At 40.5% G+C, this 23,456-nt stretch overlaps 2 protein-coding genes across 7 annotated transcripts in view; both read left to right on the forward strand.

The window, feature by feature from the left end:
- LOC118556969 overlaps window positions 1–2,583 on the forward strand; it is a 9,397-nt gene extending 6,814 nt beyond the window's left edge. Inside the window, exons 7-8 of the mRNA XM_036125745.1 lie at window positions 174–226; window positions 2,511–2,583. Of these exons, the coding sequence (XP_035981638.1) occupies window positions 174–226; window positions 2,511–2,583 (126 nt within the window). The remainder of the gene's footprint in view (window positions 1–173; window positions 227–2,510) is intronic.
- LOC105938405 (xin actin-binding repeat-containing protein 1) overlaps window positions 1–23,456 on the forward strand; it is a 37,257-nt gene that overhangs the window by 3,554 nt on the left and 10,247 nt on the right. For 4 of the 6 annotated variants that reach the window (XM_021307381.2, XM_036124854.1, XM_036124851.1 and 1 more), the window contains exons 1-5: window positions 18,552–18,594; window positions 18,814–18,979; window positions 19,086–19,173; window positions 19,268–19,624; window positions 21,134–21,212. The exons of 1 other annotated variant lie outside the window; for it this stretch is intronic. In XM_021307381.2, coding sequence (XP_021163056.2) covers window positions 18,858–18,979; window positions 19,086–19,173; window positions 19,268–19,624; window positions 21,134–21,212 — 646 coding nt within the window. In that variant the 5' untranslated portion in view covers window positions 18,552–18,594; window positions 18,814–18,857. Of the gene's footprint in view, window positions 1–18,551; window positions 18,595–18,813; window positions 18,980–19,085; window positions 19,174–19,267; window positions 19,625–21,133; window positions 21,213–21,774; window positions 21,933–23,456 lie in introns of those variants that run through there. One more of the 6 variants, XM_036124852.1, reaches the window with a different exon arrangement.

The following is a 23,456-nucleotide window of genomic DNA, read 5'->3' on the forward strand; positions in this document are numbered from 1 at the left end:
GTTGTGTGCCTTAACAGCAAATAACAGACCCCTTTGCAGTCAAGCAAGTTTATTATGGTTTTCAAAATACCCCCAAAAAAGCAACAAGTTTGGAGGGTTTTTAAAAAAAAAAAAAAAGAATTGGACAGATTCCTCCCCCTTAAACCTCCTCTCTGTTCTCTCAATCCCCTAAGGAGGCTGATGCAGAAGTCTGCCAGTGCCTGGCTGTTCGCATGGCAACCACCAGGTGAGTGGCTTGGAAAGCACGGTGGAGAACGCGGTGTCAAAAAAAAGAAAAAAAATCCCCCAAAACAGTGTTTTGAACGTCTTGGAAGCCGACACGCAGAAGACCGGTCTGCTGGTCCGTCTGTTTCCCACTCTCTCTCTGTCTGTCTCTCGGTGTGGGGTGACACATGAACACGCACACACATGCATAACCGCGCAGTGCTGTGGAGGTCAGAGGGAGCGAAAGCTGCCCTTGAGCAAGAGGCGCGGGGTGGGGGGTGGTGTGGGGGTCTAAGATGTGTCACAATCAGTGAACATGAAGCGCAGCGGGGCTTGTGTTGTAAAGTGTGAAGGAGACAATAAAGCAGCAGGAGGAGTCGAGCTTGACAAAGCAACCTGAGTGGCTGGAAGATGAGCGGCGAGTGAATGGAGAGTGTCTGCAGTTGTCCTCTTTTCGGCCCTGTGCACATGACAGCCATCCATTCAAAAAAAGGACTGCATTTCAGTTTCTCCTAACACACCTTCATCACAAGGTTTTACTTGCACAACGCCCTGGTAGAAACGCCAAAAAAAAGTGGTATAATTTGCCTGCCGTGCCAGTAGTAGCTAGCCTCGTGAGACCATCCTGATCTCGAGAGCTTTCAAGGTTTCACTCGCAGATCAGTCTGGCTACTCTCCGTTAAAGAAAATTTGGAGCCGTTCACCAAACGAACGTCCAATCAGCGTTGGCTTTGAGGCGGGTTGAGGTGTGACGCAACGAGAAGCGCGACAGTTCAGTCTAAAGAACATGGCGGCTTCAGCCGATGAAACTAGCGTTAGCGTGGCTATCGAGCAAGTTTTATCGGAATTAGAGAGTATTTCTTTGCTGAGCTAACGAGCCTTTACCTGCAGCCAGCAAGAGTAGCTTGGCTTGTGGTTGTGTTTTCGTCGTCGCTCTGTTACGAGCGACGAAGAAGCATGTTGACGAGTACGTCATAGCTTCGTTGATCTGATTGGTTTATTTGGCCCGTCTATCACCAACATAGGCCAATCAGCTAAACCAGTATTTTCGCCCCTTCCCAAAATTACTTCAACGGAAGGTTTCCAGATGGATATGCGGAGCAAATCCATCTGGCTGAGTCAGGTTAAGTAGTAGCAGGATGCTCTTTGAAAACCCGACATGTGCATCCCTACAAACACTCCCTGCTTCAAAAGGCCCCATCAATAAACAAACATTAGAATAGCAAGGACTCAACCAAAAATACGGACCGACACCGAAGTTCAACTGTGAAATAACAACTACTCCGGTTTACACTGGTCAGCATCCGTTACAGGTGCGTGCACATTAATTTGTACTGATTGTGGTCATACTCGTGCATATGCCAGGGCCTCCCCATACAGACATACTATTTCCATGCGTCCAGGACGTCTAAGAGCGGGACGTTTTTGACTCCTTCGGCTCTGGAGCCCGTTTTTAAAATTGTGCAGTTTTCAGAGAAAATGCACGTTGTTGCGGCACACCACGGACGCGAGAAACGCAACAACACGATTTTAACCAAGAAGCAATGGCTCTTTGCTCATGACATCTTAATTTAGTAATCAATCACCAAAAAACTTTAGATTAAAGGGATAGTTTTGAATCTTTTGACTGATCTCTATGAAGCTATCATCAGTAATTGTTGTCTTGGTTGTTTGAAAGATGTCATCTCACAGTGATTAGTAGGCCATAGTGGTAGAAGGCTAAATACTAGTTAGCAGATCTTAGCAATTCAAAATGATTGTACCTGTAAAAGTAATAAAAAAAAACAGAGCTGAACCATTGCATTTAAGTCAATGTTTTCCTGGTAGGTATTTTTTAATAAATTATGGAGACAGCGCTGTACAAATAGTCTGTGATTACATGCGAAAATGAATGTCATATACACGTTGCACAGGGACATGTACACTTAAATTATGCATGGATACTGGAAGAGGATACTGCTTATTATTGACACTGTTTATCACTGAGAAACGGCCTGTGACTGTTGTACTATGGCCTCTTACACTGGCAGCTTCCTTGCACAGAGCGACAGGGCGTCAGCCTCTGGCAAATATCCCCCAACACAAAGAATCATCAGGCTATAAAAGCTGCAAGCGCCCTAAACGTAATAAATTTGCCGGCACTTCCTGGCAGCTTGGAGTGATAAAGATGGACATGCTTTAGGAGGGAAAGATTTCCCAATTAGCTAGATCAAATTGTTATGATGGGACACAATAGCGAGCCCTTATCAAGCAGCTCTTATTAAAATGTCAGCGGTGATGAATGAGTGAAAATCAGCCCTGTGCAGGTCTCTGCTGTGGATCTGCGGAGGGAAGGAGATGCTGCACCTCTCCTTGCTCATCCTCGTAGCTTTGTCTTAGATTTGCATAATCAAGCAGATGATAGAGGCCAGCATGCACTCAACTTGCTTTTCATTATTAATTTATCCTCACCTCTCTGCCCACGACCAAATCCTCAAGATGATGCAGGATTCCTTAAGGCAAGACCAATGGATAGTGGATGCAGCTGACCTACATCTGACACTGAATCTGGGTGTGATTGATCTTTTATTCATGTCTGCAGGAAAACTAATTGTGCAAAACATTTGCTCCTTAAATATTGTATCGCTGTTTTTGGCATTTATTCAAATTTAGCTAGTAATTATTAAAGTTGTGTGTGAGTTTATCAGTATTACATGAGGTGATTACAAAGAAAATGCATATCTGCCTATATATAACATGGACACCATGTCCAGGACTCCAACTGGACTCCAACTGTCAAAGCTTCAAATTAGCAGTTATGTTTATGAAGAATTAATGGACATTAAAATGTATGTCACCGGCACATGAAGGCCAAGTTAAAATGTACAATTTGATTTAAAATTTGTAGCAGTAGTAGTTGTTCTAATGTAATGTTATTGGTAAAAAAAAAAAAAATACTTGTCACTAGTTAATAATTTGGTGATCTATTCATCTGCCAGATTAAATGAGTAATTTAGAGAAGTAACCTTGCCATTAGAATTTACCTACTGCTTTTTAACTTTATTTATTACAATTTTGAATATTTTATAGGGGTTTGATGGTTGATTGTATGGTCTTACAAGTAACAATTAGATTTTAAGGGTGCTAAACGCAGAACACAAAGTCAGATTTGAGGACTTTATAAAGAGATATTATTAGTGCCATGGTGGCTGGTGGGCAAACATGGGGACTTTAGTACCAAAGGTAGACTTGAGTCGTTCTTAAGTTACTTAAACAAAGGCTTCAGACTCAACTTCGATTGGAGCTCAAAAGACTCGAGACTTGACTCGGACTCAACGTTTGGCATCCAAACTTCATGAATGATCCTTATCTCCTAAAATCAGGAATTAAAGTAAGAGGAGATAGCACTGGGCGATGTGGCCTAAAATCAATATCACGATATATTGAGCAGTTCACCTCGATAAGGATAAAAGGACAATAACATAAACCTCCTCGACCAGCTCTACCGAAGCTGCTGCTTCAACTTTTGAAATTTCCTCCATTTTCTCGACCTCAACCTCTCACTTTTTGTTTTCGATGGATGGGGTGGAGTCATGTGACTACAGTCATGTGACTACAGTCTGTACGCATAGCACAGTGTCTTAAGGGGCCTTCACCATAGCCTACCGAAAATACCGACACAGGCAAAATAACGTTGGTTATTGTCGGAAATTTCAGTGTCGGTATATTTTCGATTTATCGCCCAGGACTAAGTGTAGATCAATTGACTAAAATATTAAATATTTTCCCCTCTGACTAAAGGCTGCTTCACACGGGGAGATTTTTAGCCCGATTTTCGCCTGATCTCCCCCTTCCGAGAGGCCCCGATTATCGCCGTGTCTCTTAAAATAATCTTAAGAGATATTCCTGCTGTGTGTGGTGTGCTAAGAGCGAAATTCAACATGTTGGATTGTCTTGCCCAGATATCCTAGCGTGTGCGGTGTCCTCCGAGGACAAACGAGCAGGCAGCCCGTTGAATGAGACGTTTACCATCGGGCAAACATTTACGGTAAGTAAGGCTGCAATTCTTTACATATTCTCCTGGTAAAGGCTATGTTTGATTAATTAGCCTGCCCACCGTGGAATATTAAAGGCTCATAACAAGCTGTTCATGTTTTTGCAGCATCTTAATAACAACCACACAGATGTCTCCCTAATTACATGATGTAAGGTCATTTCAACAAAAAAACTAGACCTAAGTTAGCTCCAACATCAATTTTTTTTCCTGTTACATTTATTCAGAAATTCAATACTCTCATCAGAGGGGAACTGTTTAGAAACAGAATTAATAATTTAACATAAGGCCTAATTATTTCAACAGAAAGATACATAACAGATCTTTAAATTAAAACGTTCTTTTTTATACTGAACACAAACGCATATTTTTTTTAACTATATTTTTAGTAGGGTAAATTTTGTTTCAGTGTTTAGATGGAATAAAAAAAGAAATCAATTAGGGGCTTGATAAAAAATTATTTAAATTGAAATATGTTTATTATTTTTATTTGACAACTCAACTGCTAAATTGACATGTATGTTAATGTAAATAGTCACATCAGATGCAGAGTTACTTATTTTGCCCTAAATCTGTGGGAGCGCTGACAAAGTTGAAACTAAAGTCATCATTGTGGCATGTAATTTTTTACTTTAACTATTATAATTAACGTGTTATTTACCTTGTACTTTATTAATTTTTTTAAATAATTAAAAGCAGTTCATATCATTATTGTTTCACCGAATGCTTCAAAAAATGGTAAATGCAAAGGTGTGGAATTAGGCTCAGGTTCTGTTACTAATTTATAATTTATAACCAACAGCTTCGTTTTAAGCAGCAATTCTGCCCCGGGCCCCATATATTCTTGGACCAGCCCTGCTTATTTCTGCTTCTGTCCACCAGGATTTTCTCTGTCCACAGCTGACGAAAAAAAAACAGAACTATCCCTTCTGTGGCCAACTTCACTCCCTGAATCTGGTCCTTGCAGCTCCTTATCTTCCGAGGCCGTTTCTGTGAAACAAGACTTCTGAATAGACCGGCTCGTGTTGCCGTGGATCCGCCTGTCCGCCTGCAGCCTCTATAAATAGCCCCTGTCAGATATTTTCGCTCCTGCGTTGAGCACACTCAGTGGCACAGCAGTGTATTAATATCCACAGTGACCGAAGTCGTGCCTCACCAGTGGGAGAGAGTACGGTGTGGAGGTGTGGAGATGGAAGGGAGGCAGAGGAGCGTACAGTCAGCGCTCAGCGGGACTGCCAACAACCAGCAGGCCCATCATTTTTCCTCCAACTTCCCTCTTTAGAGTCAAGTTCCAACAAAGAGGTCTTTATGTCTCACACTTCGGCGTCTCTCCATTGTGCGCAAGCGCGCAGATGCAAAGTTGATCCGAAAATGGATGTGATTTAAGCCACCTTTTTCACTCAGATTATCTCATGCCCTTACTCTGAACAATGCGGCTATTATGCAATTGGATGAGATAAACTCCAAGGGTTAAACCCGGGGAGGGATGTCACTTTGATCCCAGGGGTCAGAGACCGCAGCATACGAGTAACATTGCCAAAGAGCTAAAACCCCTGGTGCAGATTGAGAATTATCACTGCCAAAGTACAGATGTGCACACCCTCAGGTGTGTGGGAATAGTGTGCGGAAAATAAAACCGAAAAAGTCAGGTTAAGGTCACGGTGGATTAAACATTTTACATGCAGGACGGAAGCAAAAAAAAAAACGTAAACAAAGCCTGATAACTAATATCTAAGTTATAATGTGTCCACTCTTTACATGGAAGAAGGATATGAGGAAAACAAAATCTCTGTTTTTCGTTTGAGTTGCTGCTCAAGAAGCAGTAATTAATCATTTCTTTCCTGGTCATGTGTTTCCCAGCCCTTCACCCCTCACACACACAAACACATGCACGTATCCAGCGATTGCCTTGTGTAACCAGTAGGAGGGATCCTGCATGTGCAGCTGCAGAGCATCACATGTGCAACTGAGCAACCTGAGGTCACAATGCAATATTCATACCGTGGCACAAAATACATTTCATCTTTGAAACTCTGCACATTATAGTTTGTTTGATTGTTAGTCCATTATCTTTACAATGTTATTTAAATCAGTTTTTTTTCCTCATGCTTTTTGTTTGCCTTTAATGTTTCCTTCTATTTATAGTCTTTACAGGAATGCATATGCAGGCGCAATTTTAACTGCAAAAGTGCAACAATATCCTCCATAACTGTGTTATGTTCCTGTGGAATCATCTTTCCTTTCTATAGCAGAGATTACTCTTGAGCTTGCCAAGTAGTGCCCCTAGTGGTGAGGGCTGGAATAAGCACAGCAGATGATGTGGAGTGGTGCAATCAAGCCACAGTGAGGAGGGGAAAAAAACCAACAATGTGGAAACCAAAGAGTAACAGGGGAAATTTCTCAAAAAAAAAAAAGAAAAAGAAAATGCAATGTGAAATTAAAGGTAAGATTATATAGAATTGCATGGTTTTACTATTAGTTCAGCCAGTTTAAGATGTGGTATGTGTGCAAAAGCTGCTAACACTGCAGTAATAACTGTATAATCATTTAATAAGAGTTTAATCCAGCCATTCAGTTCTAATGAAGTTAGATTAACAGTTTTAGTCTTTCAGAATTGGTCATGTTCTGGAGAAACGTTGAGCCTTTCCGTCATAAAGACGCAGAGTGACTTCCTGGTGCTGCAAAGGGGTTATTCCAGCACACTCATAAGAGGCTATCGTAAATGCAAAAAACAAACAAGTTTGTAAATTATTTTCCAAAGGGTGCGGTGCTCCCGTTTCCCTTATTTATTTGGAAATTTGAAATAAAATGTGCCCCGGCACAATTCATAAATCACAAAATCCAACACGCAAAAGTCATAAAGACACCGCAGAGCTGACATGTCGGTGTTGTGGCTCGCCTCTGATAGGTTTTGTAGATATGCACCAATTTGACGGTATAGCAGAACAAAGTGTCACAGCCAGTGATAAGAGATAAGTGCTGGCCTCTGTCTGAGTTTGTTCTGTCTACGCAGGACATTCCAGGAGCTACGCAGTGTGACGTCTCACAGAGGGGTGTCACATTTCAGGAGGCAGCCAACCCACAAGAACTCCTCCTGGTCGCAGATGATTACTCCCAAACATTAACTACATTTTAGGTGAGGAGCAATGCATTTCTCAGGAATTAAAATGGAAACCAAGGAACTAAGATGTACTTACTGTGTACATTATCGCAAATTCAGTTTCTCCGAAAAATAGATTATGAGAGAAATGTTAAGTTATGGTATCTTAGGTTACTGTGTATGTCCACGCAGTCATGACTATACACTCTCCACAAAGCCATTGAGTTGGTAGCTCACTGATCACAGAGGGCTGTCACCAAGCATATTAATGGAAAGTTGAGTGGAAGGAAAAACTGTTGGAGGATAAAGGTGTATGTGTTAAATGGATATTTTTAATTACTATGTAATCTGTGGTGTATTGCCAAGGGAAAGATGAGAAACTCCAAACCCAACTGTGCAGATTGGCTGAACGCCACAGGCTGATCTCCTTGCCACTTTGCACTGATGCAGAAAACAAAGCAAAAGGAAGCAAAGGTAGCAAATGGGCATACTTTTCACTAAGCCGATGTTTCTGCATTAAATATCCTTGTGGGGGTTTTGATAATCACCAAGATTAAAACATATCACACTTTCTATTATTGTTCCATAAAACAAGAGTTTTACATTTTGGGTTGAATTGCAATTATCTTTACATTGAAATTAAAATTAATTGAGGATGCACCTGTCATCTTTTTCTTGAGTTTTATTGTATCTTTTGTTCTGAAAAACAGTTCACCCTTTTGAGTCTTTGCTTCTTTCTTTTTCATTTTTTACACGTACCGCACGTGGATTGTAGGAGGTTTGCACATTTTTATACAATGAAGTCATGAATGAACCTGAGACAACAACAACAAAAAAAAGCTCAAAATGCTGCGGCTAGCAGAATCACTATAGCGCCAATGGAGAAAGGCTCATTAAAAATTTTTTTTTTGGATTCACTGTTGCTCCTATGCTTCCAATTATGCAAATGCAGCCAAACAAATTGCCGCCTTATAATCTGCTAGCAACTCCCTAAACTCAATGGCGACACTGGTCTGGTCGGTGCATCCTTGGAGGGGCAGGAGATAGCGCCTCAACGCAGCACAGCCATGGCTGACAGAGAAGGAACAAAGGTTGAGGCGATGAGTACAAACTGTGCACACAGACTGGAAACCTGATATTCCAGCTCCCGGCTCGTGCTGAGCCTGCAGGGGAGAGAAGAGTGTGTGGCTGTTTGTGATATCGGCAGCTGTGAACATTAAGTCTCACTACACTACATACCCTGCACAGAACAGTGCGATGCATTCGTGTTTGTCTGTTCTGTGCTCCTGCGCCACGATTAATCATTCTCGACTAAATCGTAGCAGTGCGGAGCCAGGTTCGCTGCTTTAACAGCCAGCGAGACAAAAGGAACAAAGTGAATAAATCATGCGCCCCAATGAGATATGCGTTGTGATTAGGAAGCAAACAGGAAGGGATTCGGTTTCATCGATCGAGGGGAAGAAAGCCGTGCTTGTAGTGGTGCACGGCGCAGTGCAAGGCCTCTGCGGGCGGCAGCTGACCCAGCACTGTCATGTGAAACCCTGGGCACCAAGCTCCAGTGCTCAGCTATGCTGTCAGCCCCTCCAGGCATGTAGAGAGCACTGCCCTTTTTTTTTTTTTTCGAGGAGCCAGCGAGCGGCTGCCCTCTTAAGCTTCGCAAAGCAGCTTAGGAGCTCCAGCTCCCTCCACTGTGCTTCACACGTGTGAAGCGTACATTGTGAGCGGCACACACAGCCGTGCACACTGGCTGGTCCCCCGTGCATGCTCACGCGAAGGTAGGCGGGCTTGTGCCTGTGCAGACTCTCACAGACAGCAACAGGGACAGAGCCGGTCACGGTCCCTCCCACTCAGCAGCACGGGAGCACGTCTTTCTTTCTTTTCTTTTTTTTCTCTTCTCTCTGGAGCACAAACACACCTGCAGAAAAGCATGTAGAGTACACACAATGTTCTGCTCCCCGCCGCTTGTCATGCTTTTCCCCAGGAAAGGGTGGGGGGCCGGTCTTCTAGCAAATGAAAGCCATGTGTTAAGAGAAGCTGACAGCGTGTTCCTGAACTTTGTGAGCTGGAAACAGAACGCTTTCCTTGTGACACATCGATTCCCCACTTATATCCCTCGGAGAGGCACGCATCAAATCGCAAATACTTGGTATTGTTTACTTTGCTCCACTGTTCCCTGAAACATTATAGCCTGAGTGAACTGCCACATCCAATTAGAATACCGACGGAAGAAACTAGATGTGGTCTGACTAAGAACATCAAAGCATGTGTTTTTTTCTTTGGAGACACAAACCAGGACCTCTTATTATGATCCATCCATTCATTATCTATGCCCACTTATCCACGCAGGGTCGCAGGGGGCTGGTGACTATCTCAAGCAGTCATTGGGTGAGAGGCAGGTTACACCCTGGACAGGATGCCAGTCCATCACAGGGCAACATAGAGACACCAACCCTGCCCACGCACACTCACGCCCGAGGGCGATTTAGAGAGACCAATTAATCTAACAGTCATGTTTATGGACCATAGGCACAACAGGAGAACATACACACTCCATGCAGAAAGACTGTGCAGCCCATTATTATTATCATTAGTAGTAGTAGTGGTAGTAGAATATACACAGTGCCTTGCTCAGATGATGAATTTAACAGTGCTCTGTGAGATGTTCGAAGCTTGAGATATTGCTTTGTAATGTAACCCTGCTTTAAACTTCTCAACAACCTTATCCCCAACGTGTTTGTTGTATTCCTGTCATGATCTCCACTGCTTGGCTTTTGTTTTTCTGTCGTTCCTTGGCATTTATTTATGGTCATTTTGGTCTTGCCATGTTTATTTTTATGCATTTGTATTTAGTTTCCTGTGTTCTGCTCTATGTGTGTTCTAGTATATTCTCTTAGGATGGTATTTGTCACATGCAACACGCCGGCATCCTCTGTCATTCTCCACACCTTCCTCAGCATATAAGCCCTCTGCTGGTCGTCGTTCCTCGCTGGATTCTTCCACTCTCTGCCCGTCACCGTGTCCGCTACTTCTCCATGTTGCTGCCTGTTTCTCTCTCCAAGAAACAGGACAGAGAAATCTTAGCCTCCTGCCATGTTGTAATTTTTGTCTTTGATACTGTTAAATCCTTCACCTCATCCAACCTTCCTGTCTGCGATTGGGTCCTACTCCAAAGCCTCACCATTAGACAGTTCCTTGGTCTCCATGATGCTTCTTCTGCACTAATGTGCTCTAATAAACTTCTGAGGCCTCAACAAAACATCTGAATGTATACTGGGATCAAAGAACACACAGCTAGACTCTTGTTTTTTAACAAAGTTGACCTCTGGAGGCAATGGTTGAACTGGATTTGGGGAAAACAGAATAGAGACCCCGTCTGATTACCCTTATAGAGTAAGGACTCTTTAGAAGTGTGTCAGTGGTCACCATGATAAGTGCTGTCCAAATAGTGCAGTCAGTAAGGAAGGAGGTAGGAAAAGTAGCCTTTATGCTTCCTCCCACGGCAAATTTTGCCTAAGAACCCCGTGACATCCCTTATCGGTGCTAAGAAGCCTTAAGGTATCCCATAATCCTTTGCGTGATATGACGTATCAGCACAGCTCCCTAAGGGAAATCAACGAAAATGTCTGGTGAACAGAGAACACGCACTTTGTAGTTAATTTTCGGAAGGAACTCGCATCATCTATGAGTGTTTCCGTCACGTAATAACATCAGAGATAAAAGCTGTCCGAAATCGGCACAACGATCCGAAGCTCCTTTTCTACCCGCACTAGAGTTCTTACTGTTGACCCCGTGAAAGGTTAGAGAGCAGGAGCTAGGAACAGGAGCTAGGAGCTAATATTAAGGGTATTTGGATGGAGCCGAAGGGTGCATGCCACACTTTTGATATTTTTATTAGGAAAGATTTTGGTCTATAAAATTCTAATAAATATAGAAAAGTTTGTGGTTTTATTGTGACAAAAAGAAACCATGGGGTTGAACACTTGTAGAACAGACTGGCTGACTTGATATCCCAAGTAAGTTGCTTCTTGTACAAATTAAAAGTGGTCACGTTTTATTCTAAACCTTGGCTTCTGCCCAGTTCTCCTCAGACTTGGCTGAAGGATAAACACATGCACCTTTATCGCACCCCTTGCACTTTACTCCCACTCATTCTTCCTGTCCTCTGCAATTTAAAGAACACGCCACGTGGAGAAAGATTCATAAACTGAAACGAAACGACAATGAGGCATTTTCTTAAATCTATGCCTTTAAGCATTTGACACTGCTTACTGAGTATACTGTATAACAAACTTCAAATGATTTATTCATCAATCTTTTTTTTTTCCCCACTTCACATGCCTTTTCTCATGCTTCCGTCTGGATTATGAATGATTATTCAGCAAAACTGTGACAGCCAACGTCTTTGCAAATCGTATGTTTCATCCTGCAAGTTCAGGTAAAAGAGCAACACTGAAACCTCGCTGTCAGATACTGACTCTGCAACCACAATATCCTCTGAAACTTTCACATGCACACGCAGCTGTGCATGTAAATGTGTTCACTGAATGATAAAAGTCACGATAAAAATGTTGACCTAAAGTCCCAGATCCATTCTGCAGTACTCAGTACTTATTCAACCACAAATTGGTTAGTAACTTAAAAGTTATTAGACTTATTTAAAAGTCTGAGTGACTAATAACCTAACAAAAATCTAGATGCATTTTACTTATACAGTGCCGACGTGCAAACATATTCATAGCTTATGAACAATTTTTCACATCCCAACCACAAACCTTAATGTATTTAATCAAGATTTTATGTTGAAGAACAACACAGTAAGGTGGTGAAGCGGATAGAAAAAGACAAATTATTTCAATACATTTTGCAAAAATAATCGGAAGTGTGCCCACTTTAATCTAACGCCTCTAAATAAAATGTCTTGCAATAAGTTATCATCAAAATTGACCTTATTACAAAATAAAATCTGCAATTGCCACTATAAAACATGGTGGTGGTGGCATCATGCTGTGGGGATAATCGCTTCCTGACAAGCCAGCTGTAAAAAGTAACACCATATGTGTGTTAGCCCAGTCAAAGTTTAGGCCATGTTTGGCTTCTGATACTTCTGCATAAAATCCAGTAAAGCCAGTTGACTTCAAAACTCACCTAATTAGTAAATACAATTCACCTTGACCACAGCAGAAACATGGTGGCACCATCATGCCGTGTGGAGGTTTACTAGCAGGAACACGACTCTAAACATAAAGCCAGATCTACAAATTAATTATGAAGGCGTTTTGATGCGTTAGAGTCACCCGGTCAAAGTCTGAACCCTGTTTACTCACCGAGTTCTCAGAGCAACAGGTTGCACCGGCTTTTATTTTGTGGTATTAGCGTAAAGGTTGCTACATACAATTGGACACCACACTTTTCAGATATTTATTCATAAAAAAAAAAAAATAATAAATTTCTGTGTAAGTCTCTCACACGAAATCCCAAGAAAATACATTTAATTTTGTCGTCATTGTGTCACCAAATGTAAAAACTGTTCAAATTCTGAATATTTTCCAACGCGCCTACCATGCTTTGTATACATGTCGTAAACTCTCCTCATCTCGTGCTGTTTTGGATTCAGACGCGGAGCGCTTGCCGTTACGTCAGCGCCTCATCTTGTGTAACAATTCCAACAAAAAACAAAGGAGTGTAGCTTTTTGGAAATGACCGTGTTGGGGTTAGCGCAAAGTATTTGGAAGCTGTTGAGTCATTCCTGACAAAGAAAAAAAAATGACTAAATATGTAACAGTCATGAGGTGAACACATGCTAGACTAAAACGGGGAAAAGGTGAGCAATAGAGTTCCAGCTAAAGCAGTAACCTGTGCAGGTTAACATACTATGTGGCATTTCCAGAAAATTAGTTATAAATAGATAACTTATTTCTCCATGTGCCAAAACTAATAAGAAGCCAAGCTACAGACGACCTGGGAGCAGAACCCTTTTCTGAACGCTGTTTAAAGGCTTCAGCGCTAAATTACTCAATGAATCATGTTTTTTCTTCCACATTCACAAACACCAAGTCTGTTTCTTTCTTCTATTTTTTCCTCCCTTCATCAGACATGCTCTGAACGATCAGCACCTAGATCATCTCAGCATCACCTTTAGCGGCGGCGTGAAACATGCGCGCGCACAAACACGAGCGTGCGCGCTGCTGCTGCTGAGTCAGGCGGCGGCCACTGTCCGCGCATGTGTCACGAACCATGCGCGCTACCTCATGACTGCTGGCTTTGTGAGTTGTGTTTCTGCCACTCGCCTGCATCACATGTTGTGAATGACCTCCCCCGTTTTGCTTTCTATATTACTTTAAAATGTTGAAAACAGACACAAAGGAGGCAGCTTTTAAACGCCTCGTAAAATATTCCCCTCATGATTTATGTTTTACATTTCTCCCTGCATCTAAAACTCTGCAATTTGAAAGACGTCGCTTTCTGAACTATGCCCAGCAGCAAAACAAACGTTATCTTCCTGGACTATCATGTCTCTGCACTGGCTGCTCGGTGTTCTGGGTTATTTTGGTAACTTTTAAAGAACATAATTTGGCCTTGGACAGCCTGAGCATAATGTTCCCACATAACCCCAATGTGGTTTCAAAACACAAAGCTGCCTTGTGATGGTCTGTATCGCCCCCTGCTGGCAGGGGAAAGGAGGCCATCCCTCCTCATTGTTATTCGCTCAAGAAAGGGATCCTCATGCAGGGAGCATAAACACGCCAGTGTTTTCTGTGCTTTCCTTTATGCAGCGCTTTATAATCTGGGAGTCACATCTACAGCTATTTACGTCACCCTCAGACTAACCACTAACCTCCTTTTTAAACACAAGACTTGTAAATGCAGACAAGGCCAGTAAAGTCCCCGTCCCCCCCTTTATAATGGTGCCCAATTTACAGTCATACACAGCATATTGCATATTCCCTTTCATCTCACCAGCCCCTCAGAGACAGAGACGGGAGCTGGTTTGAGAAGCATGAGGAGGGGCAGGAGAATGGAGGAGGAGGAGGAGGAGGGAGGGGAAGCAGCCAGGCTGAATCTCTTAGTTTTTGCCCCAGGGGTGTGTGCTGCTACTACTGCTGCTGCTGTACTGCCCCTCTTTGTCTGAAGACTGATTAACAGCAACAACAACAAAAAAAAAAGACCAAATGAAAGGAAATGTGTATATTATGCCAAGGACAAAAGAAAAGAGATGTACCTTCAATGCCGGCAATGCTTTAGTTGATTATCCTCAACAACAACAACAGCAATAATTTAAAAAAAAAAATCGTAATTAGAAATGTAGAATGTTAACTGAATCGTGTTCTGTTGGAAATCAATTTAAAAAAAATTCAATTTAAAAAGGTTATGATCAACAAGATGAAATGAAATTATGCCAATGTGTTAATTTTCAGGGTGTTCTACTGCCCCCAGATGGCAAAAGAAACCAAAGTGAAAGGTTTGTTTCATCAAAGTGAGTGATATTGCCAATCAGACGACGCAGGTGATGAGAAAAAGACAGTACTTGCATGCAGAGTCACTAGTGCAGCATTTAGTTCCTATGCTCCGCTTATCTGGAACAAACTTCCAGAAAACTGTAAAAGTGCTGAAAGCCTGAGTTTCTTTAAATCAAGATTAAAAACACATTTGTTTAGGATTGCCTTCAACTGTTCTAGTTAAACTGTTTTACTGTAACATCGTTAGTTTAAGTTTGTAGTCCAACTGTTAATATCTGATTTTAGTTTCCATTTTCCCATGTTTTATTTTATTAAATTTTTTCTACGGTATTCCTAGTTGCTTCTATTCTCTTTTTTTCCTTATATTTTAATCATGTAAAGCACTTTGCATTGTCTTTGTACTGCATTATGCTATAGAAATAAATTTGCCTTGCCTTGCCTAGTGGCTTATTTGATTCATGGTGATGTCTTCACCTGGATCTAGGTAGACCTATTTACATAAACTGGGTATAAAAAGGACACATAACCGCTTTTTCCCACACATTGAATCATGCTAAACGGTTCCAGTTTTTGCTCAGTTAAGGTTTGAGAAAATATTACTTTATGTTACACGGAAGAAGTCAGATGTTTACATATGCAACTAAACAATATGGCAAAGCCCCAAAGATGAAAGTTGCTAAATATTTAATTCACATTTTGATAACGGATTGTGCAGAGTACAGAGGCGGCAGTATGATGATTTTATCACGCTTCCAGCAAAGGACGGTCAAGAATCTTGAGAAAGGAAAACGTTTGACCAAGTAATACCGTTTAAAGTATCAAGAAAATAAATGTAAAAAGAAAGTAGTAGAACAAGCTGTAAACCGGGAAAAAAAATAGCAAAGAGGAATAATTTTGTTAATCCTACCCAACCTAAAACAATTCAATTAAGTTTATTTATGTAGCACCAATTCACAAGCCACTTGACAAAAAAAATAAAAATAAAAATGTCAAGGCAAAAACTATTGTTTGCCTTGTAAATGATAGCAAACAGGCAGCAGTGAAGTGACGTCTTTCTTGTCCTGACACAGATTACCTGATGTTCCAGGATATCTGCATTTACATCTGGTTTCAGCTGTATAAATATAAAATTAATGAGCTTAAATTTTCTTAACTATTTGTTAGTTGGTATTACCATTGTCCACAAGATGAGGAGGCAGATCTCTGTGCTGTTTTCATTTCACCCCTCAGAGTAAAGAGCTCCTGGATTTCCACGGTGAAGATAAGCTTCCTCAACACGTCTTCATCCTGGCTGCTTGCAGCAACACACTCGGACATCTGTAGTGCATTTTTGGAATGAAGAACCCTTTGAGAAGCAATTAAAAGTGTCAAGTCTAGTAAAAGAAACCTACTTGGAAGAAGTGAAACTGAGACCTTTTTCGTTTAACATGTTTTCAGATCTACTTTTTGCCTCCAGCAGCAATGGTTCATTAGTAAGAAGAAACAAGGATACAGAGAAGGATGTCAACTGTTTGGATTTTAGACAGAATCATAAAGACTCATAATCATCCCAAACTGTTTTTGGGAAGCCAATGTGAGGATTTCATGGATTTTTAAGGTCCTAACAGATTAATTCACAATATCTGAGATAAATAAAAGAACACCCATGGTTGTATTTAGAAGGCAACACCTAAAAGACACTGCTTCGTTGATATTAAAATCTAAAGAAAGTGATCAAAATATCAAATATATCCTTGGGTAAAAATGTCAGATCCCTGAAGATGGCACAAACAACTTTTTGAGCGATTATATATAAGTGTTGTATAAACAGCTTGGGAACCTCTGAGGCAAACACTTTATGCCTCAGAGGTTTTATTTGTGAGTGCAGACGTTTGTTAGATGCACACATAAATTTCATCATCACAATTTCAAAGGAAATTGAGAAATAAATCTAAAAACTGAGCGTTACATTCGTGTTTTCTAGAGGTTGAAACTTGTAGTTAAGCAAACAATTATTCACATCCCCTTATGTTTATAGTAAGTTTTCCGTTTTACCAACATCTGTTCTGACCTGAAGTGATATTAAAATCCAGCCAGAACCTGAAGATAAGGGTGATGGCACAAAGGTGGTCAGCAATTATATTTATTCAACACATTACAAAATGCATTCCCAATGAGGCTCATTTGTTAGATCAAAAGTACATAACCTTTAATCAGGTAGTAAACATGCTTTTTGGCAAACCCACATTTATTTTGATTTGTTTTGTCTTTGTTTCTTTCTTTTTCTGTGTAACCTTAAATGTTGTGTTTTCATTAGCTGTAAGTGGAAAATAATCATAATAGAAATAAAGGCTTGAAAACATTTGTGTGTAATCACTCTATATAATGTGATTTACTTACCGAGTTGAGTTATTGAAATAAACTTTTTAATGCATTAAAAAATGATTGTCCATCTGTATATGAGTCTGGGCTGAATCACTTTTTGCTTTCTTTCTTTTTTTTGGGGGGGGGGGGGGGGCTGATTTTGGATGTGTGAAGCAAAGCCTGATGAATATGTTTAAAACTAGCTGAAAACTAGCTGTTCCTTTGTTATTGTGGAAAAGATAAATAAATACATTTATTGATAGAAGCTAAGCCATCTCATTTCTAATGTTGCTATTTTTGAGTTTTTACTGTGTCAGAATTAGAACCAAGGAATTGACTTAGCTGACAAGCACTCATGCTGCACAGACAAGTAAAAATATATAAACTTTGGATTAAATAAAAGAAAGAATAAAAAAGAAAACTATGTACATTAATGTGCATATAGAGCCGTTTTGCCAGAAAAAATGGAAGTCAGGTTGTGGTAGTGTAGTCTGTTTATTTTTTATGTCCACTCTGGGTGTAAGGTGGTCATTTTGTTCATTAGGGAGACCGCCTGGGAGAAGAAGCTGTCTCTGTGAAGGTAAAAGTCCAAGTAGTTTGTGTCAAGGATATGCGGGGTCTACAGAGATGTTAGCTGCCCATTTCCTGACCCTAGACCTCTACAAGTCTAGGGTCAGACGGAAAATTTTGGGGTTTTTTTTGTTTGTTTTTTTGTGGTGAGAAGGAGCAGCTCGTCCGTTTTGCTGGTAGTGATCAGTAGCCAGATGGATAGATGGGAGCAAAGCCTGGAATCCAAAAAAAATATTTGAATTTGAAAAAAACAACCTAAAACCTATGCTTAAGAAATGTCTATTTAGTCAATTATCAGGTAAGCCGGGGAATTATATAAAGCTGATTTTTGTTTCTATTGCCTGATGACAACTGAACACCATCTAATGATGCAAATGCAACGCATTACATTTACACTGAACTGTGAGCTCCTTTTATGTGGTGTCGTAATAAATCTGTAACCGAAGAGCTTTTGTCAATCAGTAACGGACTGAATGTCACCATAAAAACTAACTCTTTAGGCTCAGTCCTGTTTCTTAACATTTCAAATGTTTGCTTTTGTTGCTAGGTGTCCAGTTTTTAGTTCGTGACCCTGCATGCACCCAACTGCCCTATGCAGTGGGAAATTATTTGTATTATTATTATTATTATTATTTTTATTATTACTAGGCATTTTTTGTGCTATGCATATATTCAAGTCTGCACAAGTTTGTGTTCCAACATTTATAGATTTACAGAGTGCCCTACCGTTTTCAGCTCTACGATCTGATCTAAGCAGGTAGAGGCAATAAGGAAGTGAAAGAACTTTGCTCCAAAAAACACCTTTCATCATGTGCAGGTCTTGTGATGCTGTGCAAGTATCTCCGTCTGGTTGTTGCGGGGAACGGGCACTACAGGAGCTCTGTAAGGTAACTATTCATTGAACATATCCTCTGGGATAGTGTTAGATATTACGGTGTTGTCTCTTTAATTTTGATTATTAATGTAAGAATATGCAGTTTCTATAAAATTCAAGTTCAAATGCGTACTGACGGTGCTAAGCTGGGAAAGTAAGCTACCTGCAGAATCTCTGATGCAAAAGAATGCAGTGTTTTGATAAAAACCTTATATTTCTTTTGCATGATGAGTGATTGATTAAAGTTGGGAAGATTTGTCTTGCTTCGACTCAACTATGGAATGGGATCTGAGGCGCAGCCAGTCACTGAGGAGTCTCTCCTCACAATCTGACAAGGCGAGCTGGACAGGCGCAGGACTTCAGGACAGGTCCATATCTGTGTCCCAGTTAGTGGCCAGGTATGAAAAACATCTCCATTCCCACTGTTTTCTGTCTCTGTGATAATCTAACATGCAATGAAATATTTAAAAAAGCCTTTTAAATGTCGTATCGGTGTATTATTAGGTATCAAACTACTGTCAAAAAAAGCACATTGAGTCAAGCTACATCAGAGAACAATGTTGAAGGAAAGACAAAGAAAGCACTGAATGAGGTAAACCTGTTCATCAAGCAATTGTGCATTTGGGAAAATAATTAACAATCAGTCACGTCCAAACTGTTGTTTCTGGTGAATATCGTTTTTTCAGATGACGCCGTCTCAAGTGCGAGACAGGGAGAGCCATCTGGAGTCTCTGCTAAAGAGAAACGAAGAGCGAGAACGAGCTCGCTCCAAAGCCCCGCTGACCCGCAGCAGATCGGTGGGCTGCGTCCAAAACAGCAGCGGCTCCATAGAGGCCCTGAAGGCTCTCTTTGAGTCCAAGGCTACGGCGCCGCTGAAACCGAAGAGCGGTTATGGATCTGGGAATGTAGCGTTAAGTTGCACGGCGAACACCCCAGTGCTGAATGCAGAGGCTGAGGATGTGCAGAGTGCTGCAGAGGAGCAGATAAAACCTGCTGAAACTAAAGCTAAAAGGGAGCCAAAAGACGATTATCTGACTCAAAAGGTAAATGCTATCACTTCTACTATTCTACTTTGCAAAATACAAGTACTTTGTTTCAAAAGTGGTACGAATGAAACCATTCTTTTTTTTAAATAAACTGTCAAAAATATACTTAGGTTACTTTTATTTTTCTGGTTTAGGTTTCTTAGCATTTTAGGAACTCCTAACTTTAGAGTTAGGAGTTTAGAAATATGCTTTTTTCTATGCAAAGGCTTTACTTTTTACTTTTTTTTATTGTAACGCAAATAATTTGGTACCCTAATAACCCAAATCTTTACTTCCCTCTACAGTGTTTTTTAGTTGTTGTTTTTTTTAAAGTCAGGTTGATCCACCTAATAATATTACTATCAGTCAGAAGAATTTGATCATTTAAAACAGAGGTCTGCAAGCATTTTTGCCCTCAATCCAACTAAATAGATCTCAGTTAGAGCCGCTAATGTTACATTTTCTTCTTAGGGCTTTTATCTGTTGAAAATTATGAATGAGAAAAGCACATACTTTCCAACCTAATGACAAGAAAAATAGATCTAAAAGCATTACTGGTACTTTTAGTGTCATTCTGTTGTGGAAATTAAATGCAATACTTATAAAACCTTCACTTGTTAAATATCCATATTTAAAGGCAGCATTTGGTTGAGCCATTGTTGAGGGTCCAAAGAGCCACTTGTCCCTCTGCAGAGCCCTGCTTTAAAAGATTACACAATACTAAATCTGCAGGGGTGGGAACAATTTGGGGCTTGACTGTATTTTCATTTATGTTTTTATGCACGTTCACCTTTTATACAAAGGCTGAATGATCCAAAAAGAATCAAAACATAAAAGAGAAGAGGGTGCTGCAGGTTCTTTGACTGATATGGTAGATTTCAATCAAACTCAAGACGATGGAATGACAAGAATAGTCCGATTCATGCATCATAAACATAATCAGAAGAGCATCAAAATACATGCTGTCAGTGTGCATTTGTATACTTCATTAGAGTCATCAAAGCCAAGAACTCCGGATATTTTCATAGGGCAAAAACAAGAATCCTTTTTTCTTCCCCTTGACTTGCTGATGGCTGATCAGAGCAGATCAAGTGAAAGTTGACCGATTCTGATCTTGGGGTCGATTAATTGGTGCAGCTCTACTTGAAACAGCAAAAGCAAAGAGGCTTTAATGGGAGGCAACCGGACTTTGGCTTAGTTTTTCTGAGACACCTGTCCAGGAGACTTTATCAGTTCTGGCAGCTCACACTGTTTTTAATCACTTTTCCGTTCCTGAATCTTTTAATCATATCGTCCACTCAAAGCTAATTCTGCACCGACAACTCATTTGGTTGCCCCGAAAATCTAACATTGTGCTTTGGAGATGAAAAAGCCAAGACACAGCTCCTTAAACGTTAATGCACAGGTGAATTAAAGCTGTTTAGTGACCGGCTGCACTTTTTTTTGACACATTTGCAGATGCACAAAGCAACTCCAAGTCCACTTATTAGCAGTGGAGCATTGATGCGTTCTTATTTCTCTCTCCAGGTGGTGAATCTGACCCGGACAGAGAGTAGAAAAACAATAGCGGGCATTGATTTCGAAAGGCTTGCAGCATTGGAAGCTGGTGAGTTGCACATAAAATCTTTTCGATAAGATTTATCGAAATTTGGCCCCATAAACAAACCACCATCTCCAGTTCGGTAAATATGGAAATCAGTAAAAATGTTCCAAGTGTTTTACGCCTAATAGAGCCGCTCAGGTCAAAGTTGTACTGCTTCACTAATCACGCGTCAGATTGAGGATGGCAAGACTGGTCGGCAATAAAAGCAAAAAGCTCAGCAAAAACGTACATATTACTCTAATTAAACTGTACGAGTGAAATCAAAGTTCAAAATCCAGCTGATAAGAAAGAGCTCGGGTCTCGCATCGTTTCATCATGAACTGTGGGCGTGTTTCGACTCCATTTAACTAATCAACTGAGATTTAAAAAAGAAAAAAAAAACTCCATTTTGAAGCAGTGGATGTTATCTATAAATGTAGACAATTCCAGATATCCATGTTGCAGTGACTCTGCAAAAGCTGTGATTGACTCAACCGTGTGTGGAAAAGAGGGGGCCGCCGAGAGTGGGACAGAAATAGCTGCCAGGCAACAGGTCCTGAATAAGTATAGGAGGGTGAAACGGTCAGCTGTCTCCAGGACGGACGACCCAGATCCAAGGAGCGACAGAGACAGGCCGACGCTTTCTCACGGGATACAAAACAATAATAAATATAAAGGATTTTATACAGATTTTTTAAAAAGAAGGAATTTAGGACCAAAGACATCAGAACCCATTCACACTATGTGAGTATGAATTTAGATTTTGCCTCCTTGCTACTGCTAACAGACATTCTTGTAACCTTTTAAAGCATTTTTGTTGAATAGATATCCATGCATTCTGCAGACATTTTTAAGAACTTTTTCTTGGACATTGTCTGCTCCAGGTTAGAGAAAAGATTTCTGTGTGTTAGGCCACTCAAATCTGACCCGTGTGTTTGACTTCTGGAAGCAATTGCTTCTACTGGATTATATTTAAAAGTACCAGAGGGGAGATGACTGAATACAGTTGCATGCTACCCTTATCCCATGTTTATTACCTTTAAAATATCAATATTCTGTGTCATTTCCTTGCTACATCAGAGAAATACGCTGATTTAAGTTGGTTTGTCACACACAGGGAAAGTAAATACACGATTTAACAGGCTAAAATGTGGAAAGAAATTGAAAAAGTGATGTGAATATGTTTGCAAGATATAGTATAACACTAATAACTGCTCCCAAACTCAAGGTCGGAACGTGTGACGATTTCAGAAATAACAACCAGTTTTAAACTGGACTCTCAGAAACATATCTGTTGCTCAAAGTTTATTAGCTAAATGTTTAAAAGCAACTAAATTAACACACTTTGACATAAAATTGTATTTTAGCCAGAGCAAAATAATTTCCAAATGAAAACAATTCAATTCAGTTTATTGACAGATGATGCATGTTTCCAGTCCTGCGTTCAGATGAGACATCATTTTCAGATCCCATTCAACTGCTACAGTGTTTTATTTTTGCATTAAACTATTAATTTGTCCTATCATTCTTTTTTTAAACCGCAGTGCTGAATATAAAATCCAAAGCAACACTTTTCTGGACCTTCAAAAGCCTCTTTAACGATTACTTGAAAGTCTGACTCCTTTGATATTAAACATCTTTATTGTCACTGGAGCATACATTCCAGTGAAATTTTGTCCCCAGCATTTAACCCATCCCTCTGGGCTGGGCAGCAGCCCACCGTTGCCCAGCCCCTTAGGGAGCAGTGGGCTGCCACTGTGAAGCACTTGGGGAGCATTCTGGGGTTAAGGGTCTTGCTCAGGGACCCAGAGTGGTAGTCTGTGGGAATTGAACCCAGAATCTCCAGGAGACACGTGCAATGCTCTAACCACTAGGTCACCACTCCCCCAGACAGACTTTTAAAGTAAAAGATAAAGAAATGTGGCTTAAAATGTTTGCACAGCGCTCACAAAAGGACAATAGGGACTAGTATGCTACTCACAGTTAAGTCCAAAGTTATTCATTCCCATTGCAGACTTAACATTTAATTTGTTCTTCCTCATCTTCCTTGTGAGGATAATAAACCAATGAAAAGAAGCGTTAATTATCATGTAGTATTTGCTTTTCTGGAGATGTTGTATTTATACCCTTCTTATGCAAAAGCATTAATTGGCATTTCAGCCTCTTGATTTTAGACAAGCGTTCTGCATGTTTCCACTGATATTTTGACAGTTATGTTCAGATTGGAAGTTGGGAAGGTTGGAGAGTCTCCTTGACATGATCCCACTT

Source organism: Fundulus heteroclitus, chromosome 21, assembly GCF_011125445.2.
Source record: "Fundulus heteroclitus isolate FHET01 chromosome 21, MU-UCD_Fhet_4.1, whole genome shotgun sequence".
In the NCBI taxonomy this organism is placed as follows: Eukaryota; Metazoa; Chordata; class Actinopteri; order Cyprinodontiformes; family Fundulidae; genus Fundulus; species Fundulus heteroclitus.